This window comes from Myotis lucifugus, unplaced genomic scaffold (genome assembly GCF_000147115.1).
Source record: "Myotis lucifugus unplaced genomic scaffold, Myoluc2.0 scaffold_84, whole genome shotgun sequence".
In the NCBI taxonomy this organism is placed as follows: domain Eukaryota; kingdom Metazoa; phylum Chordata; class Mammalia; order Chiroptera; family Vespertilionidae; genus Myotis; species Myotis lucifugus.
The window spans coordinates 3982584-4004927 of record NW_005871132.1 but is presented as its reverse complement, the minus strand read 5'-3'; the positions used below and the strand labels follow the sequence as shown (position 1 = coordinate 4004927).

Below are 22344 nucleotides of genomic sequence, written 5' to 3'. Positions count from 1 at the left end.
AACTGAGGATATTATACATACATACCACAATTTATCCACTTATTGTTGGACAAATTTGGGTGGTTGACAACTTTTGACAATTATGAATAAAGCTTCTGTGTATGTTCTTTTATAAATCTTTGTTTGAACCTATGCTTGTTTTATTCTTGGTAAATAACTAGAAGTGGAATGCCTAGATCTATGGGGAATATTTGGAAGGTTTTAAGACACTGTCAGACTGTTTTCCAAAGTAGTTGTACAATTTACATTCCCACCAGCAGTGAATGAGAGTTGCAAGATAAACTTTACTTTGTAATAATATATTATCCTTCTATTTTGTTGGATTCAATTTGCTAAAATTTTGTTTTAAAATTTTGCATTTATGTTCATGAGGAATATTAGGGGTTTTGTTGTGTGTGTGTGTTTTTTTATCTTTATTGTTGAAAGTACTACTCTTTTTCCCCCTATAGACTCCCTCCAGCCCTTCCCTATCCCCCATTCCAGCTCTTCACTAGTGTCTGTGTCCATGGGCTATGCATATATGCATACAAGTTCTTTGGATGATAGCCTCCCACCCACCCACCTTCTCTCCGAGATTCCACACTCTGTTCCATGCTTCCATGTCTCTGGATCTACTCTCTTCATCAGTTTAATTGTTAATAAGATTCCACATATGAGTGAGATCATGTGATACTTGTCTTTCTCTGACTGACTTATTTCACTTAGCATAATACTCTCCAGGTCCCTCCATGCTATCTCAAAGGGTAAGAGATTCTGCTGCATAGTATTCCATGATATAAATGTACCACAGCTATTTTTAAAATATATTTTTATTGATTTCAAAGAGAGAGAGAGAAACATCAATGGTGAGAGAAAATCATTGATCGATTGCCTCCTGCATGCCCCCCACTGGGGATTGAGCCCACAACCCGGGCACATGCCCTTGACCAGAGTCGAACCCAGGACCCTTCAGTCCCCAGGCCAGTGTTCCATCCACTGAGCCAAACCAACCAGGGCTGTACCACAGCTTTTTTATCCACTCATCTACTGATGGGCAATTGGGCTGTTTCCAGATCTTATGCTGCTATGTACATTATGCTGCTATGAACATAGGGTGCATACCTTCTTTCTGATTGGTGTTTTTGGTTTCTTAGGATATAAGGAATATTAGTTTGCCTGTCGTTTTCTTAATATCTTTTTCTGGTGTTGCTGAATGAGTAATGCTGGCCTTTTGGAATGAATTGGGAAGTTGTCCTTTCTCTTTCGTTTTTTAAAAAATTCTCTGTATACTTGGTATTATTTCTTCCTTAAATTTTTGGTGAAAATTCACCAGTGAAGCCAACTAGTCCTGAGGTTTTCTTTGTGGGAGCATATTTCTGTACAAATTATATTTGTTTTATATCTTGTAGAAAAATTGTCCATTTTGTCTAAAATCTCAAATTTATTAGGCATAAAGTTATTCAAATAGTTCCTAATTATCCTTTTGATGTCAGTAGAATCTGTAGTGATATCGGCTCTCCCATTCCTGATATTGGTAATTTGTGTTTCCTTTCTTATTATAGGTTAGACTGCCCAGAGGTTTATCTACTTTACTGATCTAAAAAACGGCTTTGGCTTTATTGATTCTGTTTTTTTATTTTTATTTTATTGGTTTATACTTTGATCTTTGTTATTTTCTTCTTCTGTTTACTTTGGATTTGATTTCTTATCTTCTTAAGGTGTTATCTGAGACCATTAGTTTGAGACCTTTCTTATTTCTAATACTAGAGGCCTGGTGCACGAATCCATGCACCAGTGGAGTTCCTTGGCCTGGCCTGTGGGATTGGGCTGAAACTAGCTCTCTGACATCCCCTAAGGGGTCGTGGATTGCAAGAGGGCGCAGGCCAAGCTGAGGGACCCCACCAGTGCATGATCAGGGCCGGGGAGGGATGCAGGAAGTTGGCCAGCCATGAAGGGACCGTGGGAGGGCTCCACGGCATGTCCAGCCCAATTTGCTCAGTCCCAATCGGCCGGACCCCAGCAGCAAGCTCACCTACTGGTTGGAGCGTCTTCCCCCTGGTGGTCAGTGCACATCATAGCGAGCAGTTGAACAGCCTTAGCATATCATTAGCATATTACACTTTGATTGGTTGAACGGCCAACTGGACACTGAACATATTAGGCTTTTATTATATAGGATTAGAGGCCCAGTGCACAAAATTCATGTATGGGGGTGGGTCCCTCAACCTGGCCTGCACCCTCTGTAATCCTGGACCGCTGGCTCCTAACCACTCACCTGCCTGCCTGCCTAATCACCCCTAATCACCTCTGCCTGCTGGCCTGATGACCCCTTAACCACCTCTGCCTGCTGGCCTGATGACCCCCTTAACCACTCCCCTGCTGGCCTGATCACTCCCAACTGCTTCCCCCTGACAGCCTGATCGCCCCTAACTGTCCTCCCCTTCCGACCTGATCACCCCTACCCGCCTCTGCCTCGGCCCCCGCCACCATGGCTTTGTCTGGAAGGATGCCAGGAAGATGTCCAGTCTAATTAGCATATTACCCTTTTATTAGTATAGATAGGCATTTTGTACTATCAATTTTTCCCTGAACTGTGCTTTAGCAGCATCCGTCAAATTCATTTTCACTCAGTTTGCAATACAAATATACCTTTTTATTTCTTTTTTGCCCTCTGGGTTATTAAGTTTCCAAATATTTGTAGGTGATATGTTTAGAGGTCTTTCTGATTTTTAATTTAATTTCAGAGTACCTATTTTATATGACTTGAATCTTTTAGAATTGATTGAGACTTGTCTCATGGCCCAGAATATTGTCTATTTTGGTAAATGGCCCAGGTATACTTGAAAATAATGTATAGTCAGCTCTTGTTGGCTGAGTGTTCTATAAATGTCAGTCATGTTGGTTAATAGTGTTATTCTTTTCTTTCTATCCTTATTGCTTTTTTGCCTACTTGTTTTCTCAATTATTAAGATGATTATTGAAAATCTCAGACTATAGTTGTGGATTTATCTATTTCTCCTTTATAGTTCTATCAGTTTTTGTATCATGTATTTTCAGCCTGTGTTATTAGGGATATAAACATTTAGGATTTTTATCTCTTCTTGTTTTGTGTGTGTGTGTGTGTGTGTGTGTGCGTATGCCTGTGTGTGTGTGTGTTTAATTACAGTTGACATTCAATGTTATCTTGGTTTCAGGTGTGCAGCATACTGGTTAGACATTTGTATAAGTTGTGAAGTGACAACAATCTCCCCATGCACCACCCTCCCCCACCCTTAAGTCTAGCACTTACCTGGCACCATACATAGTTATTACAGTACTAGAGACCTGGTGCACGAAATTTGTACACAGGGGGATGTGTCCCTCAGCCCAGCCTGCACCCTCTCCAATCTGGGACCCCTCAAGGGATGTCCGATGGCCCGTTTTGGCCCGATCCCATGGGATCGGGCCTAAACGGGCCATCGGACATCCCTCTCACAATCCAGGACTGCTGGCTCCCAACCGCTCGCCTGCCTGCCTGCCTGATTGCTGCTAACCACTTATGCCTGCCAGCCTGATCACTCCCAAACCACTCCCCTGCCAGCCTGATCAATGCCTAACTGCTCGCCTGCCAGCCCGATTGCCCCTAACTTCCCTCCCCTGCTGGCCTGGTCACCCCTCACTACCCTCCCTTGCTAGCCTGGTTTCCCCTAACTTCCCTCCCCTGCTAGCCTGGTCGCCCCCAACTGCCCTCCCCTGCAGGCCTGGTCAGCCCCAACTTCCTTCCTGCAGGCCTGGTCCCCACCACTGCCCTCTGCTGCAGGCCTGGTAACCCCCAAGCACCCTACCCTGCAGGCCTTGTCCCTCCCAACTGCCCTCTCCTGCAGGTCTGGCTTCCTCTAATTGTCCTCCCCTGCAGGCCTGATCGCCTCCAACTTCCCTCCCCTGCAGGCCTGGTCGCCCCTAACTGCCCTCCCCTGCAGGCCTGATTGCCCCCAACTGCCCTCCCCTGCTGGCCATCTTGTGTCCACATGGGGGCGGCCATCTTGTGTGTTGGAGTGATGGTCAGTGTGCATATTACCTCTTTATTAGATAGGATTATTAACTATATTCTCTATGCTGTACTTTACACCTCTGTGACTATTTTGTAACTGCCGATTTGTAATTCTTAACCTCTTCATGTTTTCCACCTAGCTCCCCAAGCTCCCCTCCATCTATCTATGATTTTTATGTCTTTTTTATTGTGACCCAGTTATCGTTATGAAATGACCTTCTTTATCCCTGGTCACAGTCTTTGCTATGAGATGTACTTTGTCTGATTTTAATATAGCTACTCGTATTTTTTCCTTTGATTTAGTGTTAATGTGATATATCTTTTTAACAATATACATCCTTAACCATTCAGTCTTCTTAGAGTTAATACTGTTCCACTCCCCTTAAAATACAGAAATCTTATCATCATAAACCCTTGTGCTATTCCTTTTTTCTTTATTGATTAAGGTATTACATGTGTCCTTATCCCCTTGTGCTATTCTTTATGCTATAGGTGCTGTATGTATTGCATTAACAAAAGTTAGAAATCCCAGATCACAATTTCAACATTAAGACTTTTCTTCTATCCTTGTTTGATGGACTTAGTTATGGTTTCTTTGTAATTTTATTTCCTAGCTTTTATTAAGTTTCTCAGGTGTATAAATTTATGTTTGGGGAAATTTTGGCCATTATTTTTTCAAGTAATTTTCATGCCCATTTTGCCCTTTGTTTTTCTATGGAAGTCTTTACTAAGACTTCCTATTTTTTCATTCATTATAAAATATCTTTCTTTAAGTCCTGAGATACTTATAATCATAGATATTTAAAATCATTGTTTGCTAATTCCAAAATCTGCATCATTTTGTACTTGGTCTCTGTTGATTATATTTTTTTTGCTTGTTCTGAGAATTCATCATATTTCCTATTTCTTTGTGTGGTAAGTGATTTTGTATTGAATATTGTGTGTTTTTTTCTCAAGATTCTCTTCTGTTATTTCTAAAATCTGAAGAGTTTTGATTACTTTTTATCAGCCAGTAATTTGGACTCAAACCACAAACTCTGGCCTATGGTAGGCAGCCACTCAAAACTTGGTTGTATTATTTTTGTCTTAGCTGAACTGCTTCCTTGCAAATGCGCAATTCATTGTTCATAGTTTATATATAGAATTTAGGGCTCCCCTAAATTTGTCCCAAAGTCTGTCTCCTCATTCTTCAAGCCAGAAACACCTGTGGCTTTTCTGTGGTTCACCTGCCCTGTATAAAGCAAATTGGGAACTTCCCTCAGGATAAAAGCCATAAAATCCTTACACTCATCTCTTGTCATTTCTTTAAGCTTGAAATGAAGGTTTGGGGCTAAGTGAGCTATAAAGACCCTCAAGGCTCAAAAATTCTACAATTTTCTGAAAAATTATATAGAATAATCCCCCTGGAGAAGAAAAATATATAAAAAGACATAAAACTAAAGGTGTGGCATAATTTGATATTTGCCTGTCATTAGAAAAAGCAAACAATACATATGCATAAATGAAACACAAGCGAAAAACAATTGTGGCTCTTCCTCCTTTCCTAAGGGGTGCATATTACTTTGCCTGTGTTCTTCCTTGAGAGCTTCTCTATGTTCAGTCTCCTGAAGAGTGACCTTGTTATCATGTGACATTAATCTAATTTTGTGATGTTATGTATTTGTGGACTTGAAGATGTTCTTTCCTATGCAATAGACTTGGGATTTCTGTCTTTGTAATCTAGGCTTCAGTTTTACATTCAAAAACCAATGAACTAGAAGCTTGTGTGAAATATTTTTTCTTTCTAGAAAAAATATTCTTTAGTAATTACTTAAGCAATAAGTAGATGCTCTTTTTTAAAATATATATTTTTTTATTGCTTTCAGAGAGGAAGGGAGAGAAGAGAGAGATAGAAAACATCAATGATGAGAGAGAATCATTGATCGGCTGCCTCCTACATACCCTCTACTGGGGATTGAGCCCACAATCCGGGCATGTGCTGTGACAGGGAATCGAACCATGACCTTCTAGTTCATAGCTTTATGTTCAACCACTGAGCCATGCCATCTGGGCAGTAATGCTACTTTTAACATATTTTCATAGCTGAAGAACTTTTAGAAGACAAAAATGCTAGAGGCTATCTGGCACTAGTATGAGAGTTTTTCACTGGAGATAATTAATTTGTTGTTTTTCCACAATTTAGGTGGTCACTGAGGAGAATATTGCCTTTTTGCAGAAGAGAGTGGTAGAGCTAGAGAAGGAAAAGGGGGCCTTGCTCCTTAGTTCCATAGAACTGGAGGAACTGAAAGCTGAGAATGGTAGGTAAAAATGAAAACCGTAATTCTATCTACTTAACCCACAAGTGCTTCTACTTTTACCATGATATGTATATAATATATAGATTCTCTGATTATTTGATAATAAAAATCTTACTTAGATAGCTCAGTGGGTGATTATTGAAGACAGGATTAACATAATTTAAACAATTTAAACACAATACCAATGTTTACTATAACTTTTTGCATCATGGGTTATAAATGCTGTAGGATGTCTGTATTATATTCATTTTGGAGTACTCAAGGACTGTTATAGGAAAAATGGCCTAAATAGGACTTGAATAAGACGATGAATTTTTAAATAGGAAAAATGAAAAAAGAACAGAAATGCCTGGTAATAAATTTGTGAGATGAGGTAATAGAGATCAATATAAATAAAGGTTCAAAGGTAGAAACGATTTTGGGTTTTATTCATGCTATACTCAACTGAGAACCCTATAGTTATCTTTAAGGCCTCAGCTAGAGTGTTATCTTTTTCAGGAAGTCGACTTTGATACCCCAAAGTTGGGTTAAATGCATTTTTGTGCTTTTGTAACATCCTTGCATTCCTTTAACATTATATTAAAATAATTTGTTTGTATTTTATACTATTTGCTCTTCAAAGATGAAGGTAAGCTGTTTCAGGACAGGGGCCATTTTTGTTGTTCTTTGCTTTACCTTTTATCAACAACTAGAATAGTATCTGTCAGATAGTAGCTGCCAAATAAAGTTTTGTTGGATTGAACTAAATTTAGCATTTTATTCTGTAGGAATGTGTGTGACTAGTTTAGTAAGGATGAAGACATACCTTCTCCCATTTATCACCCGCTTCACAAGGACCTTATGATTTTAGTAGCATGTAGTTAATGCTTTACTGATCTGTTTTATACTGATTAACTAATATGCTATGTCTTGAGTGAAAATGAATACCAAGTAAAGTTTGTCTCATTTCTTAAATGCTAAAGCCAGTATTTCCACCCTAATCATGCTATAGTTCCACTTAGCTCTAAACTGGGGGTTATTCCTTTATTAGGCTACTAGAGGCCTGGTGCACGACATTTGTGCACTGGGAGGGCGGGTCCCTCAGCCTGGCCTGCACCCTCTTGCAGTCCAGGACCCCTCAGGGGATGTCCGCCTGCCACCTGCCTGCGGGGAGTGGGCCTAAGCCAGCAGTCGGACATCCCTGAGGGGGGTCCTTAGTGCTGCCATGGAGGTGGGAGAGGTTCCCGCCACCACCGCTGTGCTTGCCAGCCATGAGCCCGACTTCTGACTGAGTGGTGCTCCCCCTGTGGGAGCGCACTGACCACCAGGGGACAGTTTCTGTGTTGAGCGTCTGCCCCCTGGTGGTCAGTGCACATCATGGCAACCGGTCATTCTGCTGTTTGGTCAATTTGCATATTAGGGTTTTATTATATAGGATTCCAACCATTGTTCCCACCAAAAATTCAACACATTGTTCAACCCACTCAAAGCACTTTTTTGAGACCTATCCATGATGCTTATTTTGCAGTTTTGCAAATAATACCTATCATTGTCATGCAGCTCATTATGGTTTAGAGGTATTACATACGTTCTGTTCTCCTTGCTCTTTCCTGCAGAGATCACTAATACAAAAAAGAAAAAAAGGATTTTTTGTATTAGTTTTTCCATGTGGTCTCATAGGTTACCTTTGCTTTATGCATCATGTTCTGCTCACCTCACCCTTTGCACTCTTTTACCACTGTGCCCCTTCCTCAAATAATCTTGTGAAGTGTCTGAACATATTGTATGACTTAAATTTGTTTCATGAATGTTCACTCATTCAGTAAATTTTTATGTGCCAGGCACTAATCTAGTTGCTAGGGATGCTCTGAACATATTAGAAGGGAAGATAGGCCATAAACATGTATCTAAATGAGATCATTTCAGAGAGTGATAAATCTATATATATATAACAGCCTAAGTGACCATTACCACTGGACAACCGGCCAGTAGCTATGATGCTCATTGACCACCAGGGGGCAGATGCTCAATGCAGGAGCTGCCCCTGGTGGTCAGTGCGCTCCCACAGCCAACCTCCCATGGCCAGCCAGCCTACCACAGTCCCTCCCCCCAGCCGGCCGGCCCCAATTGGCCCCGATCGGGACTGAGCAAGGAGGCCCCAATCATCCCCGATCGCTGGCCAGGCCAAGGGACCCCACCTGTGCACGAATTTGTGCACCAGGTCTCTAGTTGCATTATAATAGAACATGGGATAGAACTCAGAAGACTGGATTCTGATTTCAGCTCTCTATGAACCAGCTGTATATAGGTCATGCATTTCTTCATCTCCTCATATGGTCATTGAGATTTGGACAGCTCCCTTCTAGTGCTAAAATTTGATATCTTTATGAACACATGTAAAAGAACATTGAGGACATTATAAGTGCTATATCAATACAAGATGTTTATGAATACAGTAGGGTTATGGATAAATTAAGGCAAATTTATTGCCCTAGAAGTCTCAACTTATTTTTACAGAAATATTCACTGCTTCTTGTCACATGCTCAGATGTCCTTTTACTTTAAAGCCTCCACTTTCTATAATAATAAAAGCATAATATGCTAATTAGGCTGGAAGACCTTCGGGACTAAGCCGTGGCGCCGCGGGGGGCCAAGGCAGAGGCAAGCCACCACGGTGGTGGGGACCAAGGCCCTTGCACGAATTTTGTGCATTGGGCCTCTAGTTTATTATATTTCACTCAGGTTATTATTATCACCTACTAGTAGGTGATAATACCTGCTATTTTCTTGCAATTTCTATCTTATACCTGCTCTTTTCTTGCCATTTCTTTTTAATTAGCCTTTTCTCTCCCAAACTACTTTTATCTGTTTCTTTACTCTTGATTATTTCATGCATCTCAAAAAGCCTCACACATAAAATCATGCCTCTAGGTTTTTAAACACTTTACCTATATCTCCTAAGGATATTTATTTTGTGACTTTCAGAAAAACTATCTTCTCAGATTACTCTCCTGGAGGCTCAGAATAGAACTGGAGAGGCAGATAGAGAAGTCAATGAGGTAAGTGATGCATTCTTAAAATAACCAGAATGTGAACTAGATCACGAGGATTTAGTTTCAAACCTAAACATTTCTGCAATTTTCTAATGTTGACAGATAATTACATTACCTAGAAAGTTAGATCTGTTTAAGAAATTCAATGGTTATTATTTCCCATATACTCTCATTTATTTCTGAATATTTGGATTCTTTAATTTGTCCTGAACAAATAAAAACAGGTTTGATAACCCATTTCTCATAATGGGTTATCATTTATCTCAACTTCTTTGCCCATCTCAAAACAGTTTCTCAGTAAAGTGCTCAGATAAACTCTCTAGTTCACCCCGCCCCCCAATCAGTTGGCACAGTTTCACTTAATATTATATTAAAAAGGTACTTTTGGATGATGTTGCTTTTTATAATCTGAAAATTACTATAATAAATTTGTGATTCCTTAATATTCTGTTGATATAAGATTACTGTTAGCCGGTGTTTTATTAGCTATGTTTTTCCAATCAATAAGTCAATGATAGAGTCATAAATGGCCTTGAGAAATAATGTAACTTCTTAACAGAAGTGTCTGCTTGCTTATTGTATTAAAGTTCTCCAGAGAAATAGAATAGGAAGTGTGTGTGTGTGTGTGTGTGTGTGTGTGTGTGTGTGTATATATATATATATATATATATAGAGAGAGAGAGAGAGAGAGAGAGAGAGATTTTAAGGAATTAACTCATGCAATTGTGGAGGCTGGCAAATTCAGAATATACAGGTTAGGCCAGCAGGCTGGAGACCCAGAGAAGAGTTGAAGTTCAAATCCAAAGGCAATCTGCTGACAGAATTCCCTCTTTGGAGGACAACATCCTTTTTTTTGAGTGGGTGGGTTTTAAGACCTTCAACTGATTGGGTAAGACCCACCCACATGATAGAGAATAATATGCTTTATTCAAAGTCTACTGATTTAAATGTTAATCTCACCCAAAAATACCTTCACAGAAATATCTAGAGTAATATTTGACCAAGTGTGACCTAGCCAAGATGGCAATAAAATTAACCACCACAATTATATTCAATGCCTTTTCATGGGGCCATTGGTGCTCTGTTCACAAAACTGTCAAAAGGAATTAAATTTTGAAAATTGTAGCATTATGAATACTGACAGAGTAAAAATAAATTTTGTTTGGCCAGGGGATGCTTAATGTTTTAAGATGCTTAGTAGTGGCTAGTGAGAACAAGATAATTTAGCTCAAAAAAGAACAAATAAGAAAGATGGGAATCTGTTAAGAAGAAAAGAAAGAAAAACAAAACAACCAGAAGGGAGAACAAATAGGGAACAATGGAAAAGAAAGATAAAAAGGCACTCAGAAATTGCAAAAGAGAGGGTGAATAAGATCATTCCGTGGGATAAGAGAAGGTGAGTAGGAAAGTGTAAACTCAGCGGAAAGAGGCAAACTTGTATTAAGAGAAAAAGTGAGAGTGGCTAGAAACAGTTAAATTCTCTGGTTCTCTGCTCTCTCCTTATGGGATGACATTGATTTTGTACTGGAGCCAAAAACTTAATTAAACTGTAGATGTAGGAAGCAGCAGATAGCATGACAGATAGTTCGAAAAGAGGAAATAAGAATACTTAGGGTAAGAGAGAGAACAAAAAAGGAGTTCGTTTTATTAAAGTCTTCTGGCAGGTGTGATGCCTTAACCATATCAGATTTTTAATGTATATATGGATGGAAAAATAGGAATGTGACATGAAGAAATTATAAAGAAACATTTTTCCTGTCCCAAATACTGTTTCTGGTTTGGGTCTCTAGAAATATGACTGTGAATAATACAGAAAGTGAAGAGTTTTAAATGATTAAAAATAATGCTTATGAAAACTGATGAGATAACTTTTATTAGAATAATAATTCTAAAATAATGAATTTTTTTCTTAGTGGCTGAGAATGATACTAAGCTAATATTCACTGAAAACTTACTATGTGCCAGTTTTTGCTAGTAGGTGGCAGAACTAAGAAATGAACTTGGACAGTCAGGCTGCAGAGCTTGTACTGTTGACTACTTCATTATTTGACAATTTTCTATCAAATTGGATTTTTTTTCTGGTAAGAAAAGGTATTATTGACAAAGGTGGAGATTTTATTATACATATAGGCCCGGTGCACAAAATTTGTTCACTCAGGGGGTGTCCCTCAGCCCGGCCTGTGCCCTCTCGCAGTCTGGGAGCCCTTGGGAGATGTCAGACTGATGGCTTAGGCTGACTCCCTATGGGAGCCAGCAGTTGGACATTCTTAGCGCTGCCGCGGAGGCGAGAGAGGCTCCCACCATTGCTGTTGTGCTCACCAGCTGTGAGCCTGACTCCTGGCTGTGGTGCTCCCCCTGTGGGAGCGCACTGACACCAGGGGGCAGCTCCTGCATTGCGCGTCTGCCCCCTGGTGGTCAATGCACATCATAGCGACTGGTTGTTCTGCTGTCGGGCCGAAACTGGTTCTCTGACATCCTTTGAGGGGTCCCAGATTGCGAGAGGGTGCAGGCCAGGCCAAGGGACCCCACTGGTGTACAGTTGGAGCTGGGGAGGAACACGGAAGGTTGGCCAGCCGTTGAGGGACAGCGGGAGGGCTCCAGGGTGTGTCTGGCCCATCTCGCTCAGTCCTGATTGGCCTGACCCCAGCAGCAAGCTAACCTACCAGTCAGAGCATCTGCCCCCTGGTGGTTAGTGCACGTCATAGCGACTGGTCAACCGGTTGACTGTCTGCCCCCTGGTGGTCAGTGCACAGCATAGTGAGTGGTTGTCTGTCTGCACGCTGGTGGTCAGTGCATGTCATAGTGAGCAGTTGAGCGGCCTTAGCATATCATTAGCATATTACCCTTTGATTGGTTGAACGGATGACCAGACACTTAGCATATTAGGCTTTTATTGTATAGGATACTGTCCCCAAACTCATTTAATAAAAATACTAATTAAATTTACTATGAGATTTCACTGATTTTGTTTTCCTAAAAAACAATTATAGAAGTAATTTATATGGATTGAGCAGTTTAACGCAATGATCTCTATATATAAAAGCCTAAGCAACCGGCCAACCGGCTGGTAGCTATGATGCACAATGACTAGCAGGGGGCAGATGCTTTGACCGATAGCTATGATGCACACTGACCACCAGGAGGCAGATGCTCAATGCAGGAGCTGCCAAGCTGCGGTGACTTGGCAGCTACGGTTCTCGGGTGACGCAACCAGAGCCAGAGAGGAGGGAGCCCAATTCCAGGGTGTGCCACCCAAGAACCACCCTCTTGCAATACGGAACCCCTCAGGGGATGTTAGAGAGCCAGTTTCGGCCTGATTCCCACAGGCCAGGCTGAGGGACTCCACCGGTGCACAAATCCGTGCACCAGGTCTCTAGTCTTTATAATAATGATTCCCATTTTGCCAAAGAACTCCGTAATTTCTTACATAAGTTCCAGCAAGACTCCTTTTTGATTATTTGATCCTGATCATTTATCTCAATCTATAGCAAGCCCTCACTCAAATAATGTCATTTCATTCAAAGTTGTTTCATTATAATGTTGATAAGGTGCCACAGGAACTTAACTCTTATTTATATCAATTAATCTATGGTAAAATTGGTTTCATTATACATAGTTTTGCCACAGTTCTAAGAATCTATCAATATCATGAGGACTTACTGTACTTGGTTAAAAATACACCTGTCTATTAATTGCTCATTTCAAGTTTAGAAAAAGGAATTTCATAACTTCCTCCTTGGTATAGTATGAAACAAAAATTTTATATAGTTCCTGTTTTCTTCTTAAGTTTTAAGCATTTCTTGGGGGAAACAAGTAGGTATTTTAATTTGAACAAATAAAGTTTCCCAAGTAAGCAATATCTAGAAAATAAGTTACAGCTTTTCTTAGGCCTTATGAATATTGCTTCACCTCAGTGCAAAAATGAGAGGGTGCCTCAGAGGTCCAACTTGGAAAATAAATACTGATTTTAAAAGTATTTAGCAGTTTAATGATAGGAAGAAGGTTTGTACTAAAAGGTTTCAGGTTTTGGAAAATGCACAAAATGCCATTTATTAATTAAACTATTTTTTATAAACCATTTGATTGAAGTTTTTTCTTTCTTTTGTATTTTAAAAACAGGTCAGCATGGTTGATATTACCAAGCTCAACAAGAGCAATTCTTCTGCTGAAGAAAGTGGACAAGATGTCCAAGAGAACACATTTTTTCAGAAACATAAAGAACTCTCAGTTTTACTGTTGGAAATGAAAGAAGCTCAAGAGGAGATTGCATTTCTTAAGTTGCAGCTCCAGGGCAAAAGGGCTGAGGGGGACCCTGAGGTCCTTGACCAGAAAGAATTGAAACAGATAGAAAGTGAAGGAAAACCTTCAGTTGCAATGAACATATTACTTGAAGATACAGGGCAACATTTTCTTCCAATGTCAAATGAAGAGAGCAGTCTTCCAGCAATTGAAAAAAAAGAGATGAGCTCTGAACATCAAAATAGAATATCTGAGAAAATGTCTTTAAATGACACTGGAATGGAATTGAAATCAACAAAACAGTATGATGTTGATAATCCCCCTTGTGCTGTACCAGGCATTTGTCAGTGTCACCAGGATGAATTGGAAACACTAAAAAGTCAAATTTTGGAGCTCAAGATTAGCTTCCATAAAGCAGAAGAAACATATGGGAAAAATTTAGATGAGAAAGCTAAGGAAATAAGCAATTTAACTCAGTTGATTGAGGAGTTTAAGAAAAATGCTGAAGACTCCAACAGTGCATTCACTGCTTTGTCTGAAGAAAGAGACCAGCTTCTCTCTCAGGTGAAAGAACTTAGTGTAGTAACAGAGCTGAGGGCTCAGGTAAAACAACTGGAAATGAACCTTGCAGAAGCAGAAAGGCAAAGAAGACTTGACTATGAAAATCTAACTCATCACAACTTGCTTAATGAACAGATCCACAGTCTCAGCATAGAAGCCAAATCTAAAGATGTGAAAATTGAAGTTTTACAGAATGAACTGGATGGTGTACAGCTTCAGTTTTCTGAGCAGAGTACATTGATAAAAAGCTTACAAAGCCAGCTACAGAAGAAGGAATGTGAGGTGCTTGAGGGGGCAGAACGTCTGAGGGATATCACAAATAAGATGGAAGAACTTTCACAAGCTCTTTCACAGAAGGAACTTGAAATAGCAAAAATGGATCAACTCTTACTGGAGAAAAAGAGAGATGTGGAAACCCTTCGACAAACCATTGAAGAGAAGGACCAGCAAGTGACAGAAATCAGCTTTAGTATGACTGAGAAAATGGTTCAGCTTAATGAAGAGAAGTTTTCTCTTGGGGTTGAAATTAAGACTCTTAAAGAACAGCTGAATTTATTATCCAGAGCTGAAGAGTCAAAAAAAGAGCAAGTAGAAGAAGATAAAGAAGTTGTTTCTGGTCTTAAGCAGACTTTTGATGAGTTGAGTCCAGCAGGGCTAATAAGTAAAGAAGAACTTCAGCATGAATTAGACTTTGTAAAGAAAGAAAGTGAGCAGAGAAAGAGAAAGCTCCAGGCAGCTCTTATTAACAGAAAGGAACTTCTACAAAGAGTCAGTAGATTAGAAGAGGAATTGGCCAAAGTGAAAGATGAATCTAGGAAAGAAGTCCCATTCAGTGAGAATGAGAGGAGAGAAATGGAGAAAGATAAAGAAAATAAAGAAGACTCAGAAAAATGTGTAACTTCTAAGTGCCATGAAATAGAAATTTCTTTAAAACAGACAATATCTGAGAAAGAATTAGAACTAGAGCATTTAAGGAAGGATTTGGAAGAAAAGGCAGCAGTTGAAGAAGAGTTGCAGGCTCTCATCAAACAGATGAATCAGAACTTCCAAGATAAGGTAAACCAAATAGATTTGCTCCAAGCAGAAATCATTGAAAACCAAGCAGTTATCCAAAAGTTAACCACAGGTAACAAGGATGCAGGTGATGGAGGCTCAGCAGAACCTGTAAAAGAAACAGTTGTGAGCAGTCCACCTGGTGCAGGTGGTGGTGAACACTGGAAACCAGAACTGGAAGAAAAGATATTGGACCTTGAAAAAGAAAAGGAACAGCTTCAGAAGAAGCTACAGGAAGTGTTAACCTCTCGCAAGGTGATTCTTAAAAAGGCACAGGAGAAAGAAAGACATCTTAGGGAGGAGCTAAAGCAACAGAAAGATGACTATAATCGCTTGCAAGAACAGTTTAATGAGCAAAGCAGAGAAAATGAGAACATTGGAGACCAGCTAAAGCAACTCCAGATTCAAATAAGGGAATCTATAGACAGAAAACTCCCAGGCACTGACCAGCAGGAACCAGGTTCTCCTGCTCAAGGTTTAGAAAAACATTTATTCAAAGCCATTGAGCAGCAACCTGCTGAACCTATTTTAGAATCTGACTTGTGCCCAGATTGGCCTTCTCATCCCGGAGATGCAAATGCTCTGCAGGACAATACTTCTGTTGCCCAGATTAAGACCCAGCTCAAAGAAATAGAGGCTGAGAAAGAGGAGTTAGAATTGAGGGTTAGTTCTACAACAAGTGAACTTACGAAAAAATCGGAAGAGGTATTTCAATTACAGGAGCAGATAAATAAACAGAGTTTTGAAATCCAAAGTCTGAAAACAGCATCCCATGAAGCTGAAGCCCACACTGAAAGCCTGAAGCAGAAATTAGAAAGCAGTCAACTAGAAATTGCTGGATTAGAACGTTTAAGAGAATTACAGCCTCAACTAGATGAATTGCAAGAACTCATAGGCAAAAAGGAAGAAGAAGTTAGATACCTTTCTGGACAGCTTAATGAAAAAGAAGCAGCTCTAACTAAAGTACAGACAGAGATAATAGAACAAGAGGATTTAATTAAGGCTCTGCATACACAGCTGGAAATGCAAGCCAAAGAACATGATGAAAAGATAAAGCAGTTACAGGTGGAACTTTGTGAAATGAAGCAAAAACCAGAAGAGACTGGAGAAGAAAGTAAAGCAAAACAACAGATACATAGGAAACTGCAAGCTGCCCTCATTTCCCGAAAAGAAGCACTAAAAGAAAACAAAGGTCTCCAAGAGGAGTTGTCTTTGGCCAAAGATACCATTGAACATCTCACTAAGTCTCTGGCAGATTTAGAAAACCAAGTTTCTGCTCAAAACCAAGAAAAAGATGCATTCTTAGGAAACTTAGCTCTTCTTCAGGAAGAAAGAGACAAACTTATTACTGAAATGGACAGATCTTTAATGGAAAATCAAAGTCTCAATGGTTCTTGTGAAAGTCTAAAATTAGCTTTGGAGGGTCTTACTGAAGACAAAGAAAACCTAATGAAGGAAATTGAATCTTTGAAATGTTCTAAGATGGCAGAAAGCACTGAGTGGCAAGAGAAACACAAAGAGTTACAAAAAGAATATGAAGTTCTTCTGCAGTCCTATGAGAATGTTAGTAATGAGGCAGAAAGGATTCAGCATGTGGTGGAAACTGTGAGGCAAGAGAAACAAGAACTATATGGCAGGCTACGAAGCACAGAAACAAACAAGAAAGAGCTGGAAAAGCAGTTGCAGGAAGCTCAACAGGAAATGGAAGAAATGAAAGAAAAGATGAGAAAGTTTGCTAAATCGAAACAGCAAAAGATCCTAGAGTTGGAAGAAGAGAATGACCGGCTTCGAGCAGAGGCACACCCTGCAGGAGGTACATCTAAAGATTGTATGGAAGAACTTCTTTCTTCCAATTCCAACATGAAGGAGGAACTAGAAAGGGTCAAAACAGACTATAAAACCCTTTCTAAGGAGTTTGAGGCTTTAATGACTGAGAAAGACTCTCTGAATGAAGAAATTCAAGATTTAAAGCACAAGATAGAAGATAATGTATCCAAACAAGTTAGTCTAGAGGCCCCTGAGACACCTGATAACCAGATGCATATCATTGAAGAGGCAAGCCAGTCTGTCCCATGTGAGGCTAATGAGGAAAACTCTTCAAGTAGGAGTACAAGGACTGAATACTCAGAATCCATTCTACCAGACACCAGTGCCAATCTTGGTACAAGTGAGAATGTCAGCTCACATGATGAAATTAATAACTACCTACAGCAGATTGATCAGCTCAAAGAAAGAATTGCTGAATTGGAGGAGGAGGAACAAAAAGAAAAGGAATTTAACCAGACTTTAGAAAATGAGAGAAATGCTTTACTGAGTCAGATATCAGCAAAGGATGGTGAACTAAAAGTGCTTCAGGAAGAAGTAACCAAAATAAACCTTTTAAATCAGCAAATTCAAGAAGAACTTGCCAGAGTTACCAAGCTCAAAGAGAGAGCGGAAGAAGAGAAAGATGATTTGGAAGAGAGGCTTATGAATCAATTAGCAGAACTTAATGGAAGCATCGGGAATTATTATCAGGATGTTACAGATGCCCAAATGAAAAATGAGCAACTAGAATCTGAAATGCAGAACCTTAAAAAGTGTGTGAGTGAGTTGGAAGAAGAAAAGCAGCAGTTAGTCAAGGAGAAAACTCAGGTGGAATCAGAAATCCGAAAAGAATATTTGGAGAAAATACAAGGTGCTCAGAAAGGACCTAGTAATAAAAGCCATGCAAAGGAACTTCAGGAACTGTTAAAAGAAAAACAACAAGAAGTAAAGCAGCTACAGAAGGACTGCATCAGGTACCAGGAGAAAATTAGTGCTCTGGAGCGAACCGTTAAAGCCCTAGAATTTGTTCAAACTGAGTCCCAAAAAGATTTGGAAATAACCAAAGAAAATTTGGCTCAAGCCAAGGAACACCGCAAGAAAGCAGAAACAGAATTAGCTAGCTTCAGAGTACTGCTAGATGACACTCAAAGTGAAGCAGCAAGGGTCCTAGCAGACAATCTCAAGTTGAAAAAGGAACTTCAATCAAACAAAGAATCAATTAAAAGCCAAATGAAACAAAAGGATGAAGATCTTGAGAGAAGACTGGAACAGGTAGAAGAGAAACATCTGAAAGAGAAGAAGAATATGCAAGAGAAATTGGATGCTTTGAGTAGAGAAAAAGGCCACTTGGAAGAGACATTTGGAGAGATTCAGATTACTTTGAACAAGAAAGACAAGGAAGTAAAACAACTTCAGGAAGACTTGGATAGTACTGTGGCCCAGCTTGCAGCTTTCACTAAGAGCATGTCTTCCCTCCAGGATGATCGTGACAGGGTAATAGATGAAGCTAAGAAATGGGAGATGAGATTCAGTGATGCTATTCAAACTAAAGAAGAAGAAATTAGACTCAAAGAGGAGAATTGCAGTGTTCTAAAGGATCAACTTAGGCAGATGTCCATCCATATGGAGGAATTGAAGATCAACATTTCCAGGTAAATTAATTTTTTTTCTCTTCCAAAGGTAATTAAAGGCTAAAAAAGTCTATTTAATATGGGACTGACTTTGGCTTAAATTCCCCCAGGAGATGTATTCTCTCTTATCTCTCCCCCCTTTCTTTTCTTTCTCTCTCTCTCTCTCTCTCTCTCTCTCTCTCTCTCTCTCTCTCTCCCCTGAAAATGCCTTTGTGCTACAGCTGTATTAACATGAAAAATTCATGCCTGTCTGCTTCTCTTCCCATCTTTCTATTGAGAGATCTCCTATATTTCTCCCTTTCGTTCATATCCATTCATTTCCACTACTCTATTTTTTTAAAAATATATTTTATTGGTTTTTTACAGAGAGGAAGGGAGAGGGATAGAGAGTTAGAAACATCGATGAGAGAGAAACATCGATCAGCTGCCTCCTGCACACCCCCTACTGGGGATATGCCCACAACCAAGGTACATGCCCTTGACCGGAATAGAACTGGGACCCTTCAGTCCACAGGCCGACGCTCTATCCACTGAGCCAAACCGGTTAGGGCCATTTCCACTACTCTAGATTTATACCACAATACTCCCAAATCATTGCCTTAGCCTCCCAATCATATGATACTCTCTTCTCTTCCTCATATTCCACATCAGTTCATACCACATATATGTGTGACAGTCATTTTCTTCACTCTAATTTTATATCACTTTTCAAATTCAAGAACTAACAATATCCACCACGCTTCATACTCTTCCACTTTTAATAGTATCCTTCTGCTAATTGTCTCTCACACAAAGAGTATTTTTAAAAATATATATATTTTATTGATTTTTTTACAGAGAGGAAGGGAGAGGGATAGAGAGTTAGAAACATCGATGAGAGAGAAATATCGATCAGCTGCCTCCTGCACAACCCCTATTGGGGATGTGCCTGCAACCAAGGTACATGCCCTTGACCGGAATCGAACCTGGGACCCTTGAGTCCGCAGGCCAACTCTCTGTCCACTGAGCCAAATGGTTAGGGCAAGAGTATTTTTTAAGGGGCCAGCCATTAGCTTTTCTAGAGCAAAGTAAAGCAAAATAGTAGAAAGTATTACTTTCTAAAGTGTCTAAAACCATGTCACTAAATAAGCAACATACTTTGGAATTTATAATTTAAATGTGTGTTTTTAAAATATATTTGTATTGATTTCAGAGAGGAAGGGAAAGGGAGAGAGAGAAACATCAACGATGAGAGAGAATCATTGATTGGCTGCCTCCTGCATGCTCCACCACTGGGGATTGAGCTCACAACCTGGGCATGTGCCCTGACTGGGAATCAAACTTTGACCTCCTGCTTCATAGGTTAACGCTCAACCATTGAATCATGCTGGCCAGGCTGGAGTTTAATTTAAATACCTGAATCATGCGGTGCAATATACCTTTAATACAGTAATACAGAGCATTTGGTAGAACTAATATCTTTTCATTAAAATGATGAACACCTTCAATTATGAATACTCATTTGTAGATTTGAGTATATGTTGTCATTTGTGTTTTTTAGGCATCAAGTAGTTCTTCCCTTAAATCTTTAATTTATGACCTTTTCTCTTTTTTTTCTAGACTTGAACATGACAGGCAGATTTGGGAGTCCAAAGCTCAGACAGAGATCCAACTTCAACAGAAAGTACAGGATACTCTGCAGGGGGAAAACAAAGAACTTCTGTCCCAGTTGGAAGAGACGCGGCATCTATATCACAATTCTCAGAATGAATTAGCTAAATTAGAATCAGAACTTAAGATTCTCAGAGACCAGTGGACTGATTTAAATAATTCTTTAGAAAAATGTAAAGAAAATAATGAAAATTTGGAAGGGATTGTAAAGCAGCAAGAGGCTGATATCCAAAATTATAAGTTCAGTTATGAACAGCTAGAGACTGATCTTCAGTCCTCCAGACAACTGACCAGTAGGCTGCACGAAGAAATCAACATGAAAGAGCAGAAGATTATAAGCCTGCTTTCTGCCAAGGAACAGGCAATCCAAGAAGCTGTTGCTGAACTGCATCAGCAGTATGATAAAGAAATTAAAGAATTGGAAAAGCTGCTGACCCAGGAGGAAGAGGAGAATATTGTCTTAGAAGAAGAAAACCAGAAAGCTGTTGTCAAAACCAATCAGCTGATTGAAACACTGAAGTCTATCAAGAAGGAAAACACGCAGCGGAAGGCTCAGTTGAATTCCTTCGTTAAATCTATGTCTTCTCTCCAGGACGACCGAGACCGCATAGTATGTGACTACCAAAAACTAGAAGAGCGACATCTCTCTGTAATCTTAGAAAAAGACCAACTCATCCAAGAGGCTGCTGCTGAGAATAATAAGCTTAAGGAAGAAATGCGATGCTTGAGAAGTCACATGGATGATCTTAATTCTGAAAATGCCAAGCTAGATGCAGAACTGATCCAATACAGAGAAGACCTGAACCAAGTGATATCAAGCAAGGACTACCAGCAAAAACAACTCATTGAAGCTCAAGTTCAGAAGAATAAGGAGCTGAAAAATGAGTATGCTAAATTAGAAGAAAAACTGAAGGAGTCTGAGGAAGCAAAGGAGGAACTGCGGAGGTCCTCTGTTGCCCTACAGGAGGAGAAACAAGATTTATCTAAAGAGGTTGAGAGCTTGAATGTATCTATATCCCAACTAAAGAGAGAGTTGACAGCCTTGCAAGAAGAAGGCACTTTAGGACTATTTCAGGCCCAATTAAAAGTAAAAGAAGAAGAGGTACAGAGGTTAAATACTACCCTTTCCTCCTGTCAAAATAGAATTACAGAACTGGAAGAGGAATTGGTTCATGTTCAGATGGAAGCTGCCAAGAAAGTAGGTGAAATTGAAGATAAAATGAAGAAGAAATTAAAGCATCTTCATCATGATGCAGGGATAATGCGGAATGAGACGGAAACAGCAGAAGAGAGGGTGGCAGAGCTAGCGAGAGATCTAGTGGAGATGGAACAGAAATTACTCATGGTCACCAAAGAAAATAAAGATCTCACAGCACAAATCCAGTCTTTTGGAAGGTCTATGAGTTCCCTACAAAATAGTAGAGACCATGCCAATGAAGAGCTTGATGAACTGAAAAGGAAATATGATGCCAGTCTGAAGGAACTGGCACAGATGAAAGAACAGGGACACTTAAGCAGAGAGAGAGATGTACTTGTTTCTAAAGCTGCCTTTCCAGTGAATTCCACTGAGGATGACAGCTTGCCTCACCTTGAGAAACTTAACCAACAGCTTTTATCCAAAGATGAGCAACTGCTTCACTTGTCCTCACAACTAGAAGCTTCTTACAACCAAGTGCAGTCCTTTTCCAAGGCTGTAGTCAGTCTACAGAATGAGAGAGATCACCTGTTGAATGAATTGGAAAAATTCCGCAAGACCGAGGAAGGAAAGCAGAGGTCTGCAGCCCAGCCTGCAACCAGCCCAGCTGAAGTACAAAGTTTAAAAAAGGCTATGTCATCACTCCAGAATGACAGAGACCGACTAGTGAGTGTGTAGTTTTCTCTTTCTGATCCTTGAGAGTTTTTGAATCTTTCTTTAAATTTAAATTTCTAAAGAAAAACACACAATTATTTTACATATTATTTGGGCACTGAGGGGCAGTATTATATATCCCACAGGTTCTGTTTGGTCTTAGAGAAATGCAGAAACATTATTTAAATTACTTTAAACCTGTCATTACCATTTTTTT

At 39.8% G+C, this 22344-nt stretch overlaps 1 protein-coding gene across 4 annotated transcripts in view; it reads left to right on the top strand.

Moving 5' to 3' along the window:
- GOLGB1 (golgin B1) overlaps positions 1–22344 on the top strand; it is an 80104-nt gene that overhangs the window by 33125 nt on the left and 24635 nt on the right. For all 4 annotated transcript variants that reach the window (XM_023755783.1, XM_023755782.1, XM_006090939.3 and 1 more), the window contains 4 exons: positions 6192–6306; positions 9271–9344; positions 13458–18649; positions 20228–22139. In XM_023755783.1, coding sequence (XP_023611551.1) covers positions 6192–6306; positions 9271–9344; positions 13458–18649; positions 20228–22139 — 7293 coding nt within the window. The remainder of the gene's footprint in view (positions 1–6191; positions 6307–9270; positions 9345–13457; positions 18650–20227; positions 22140–22344) is intronic.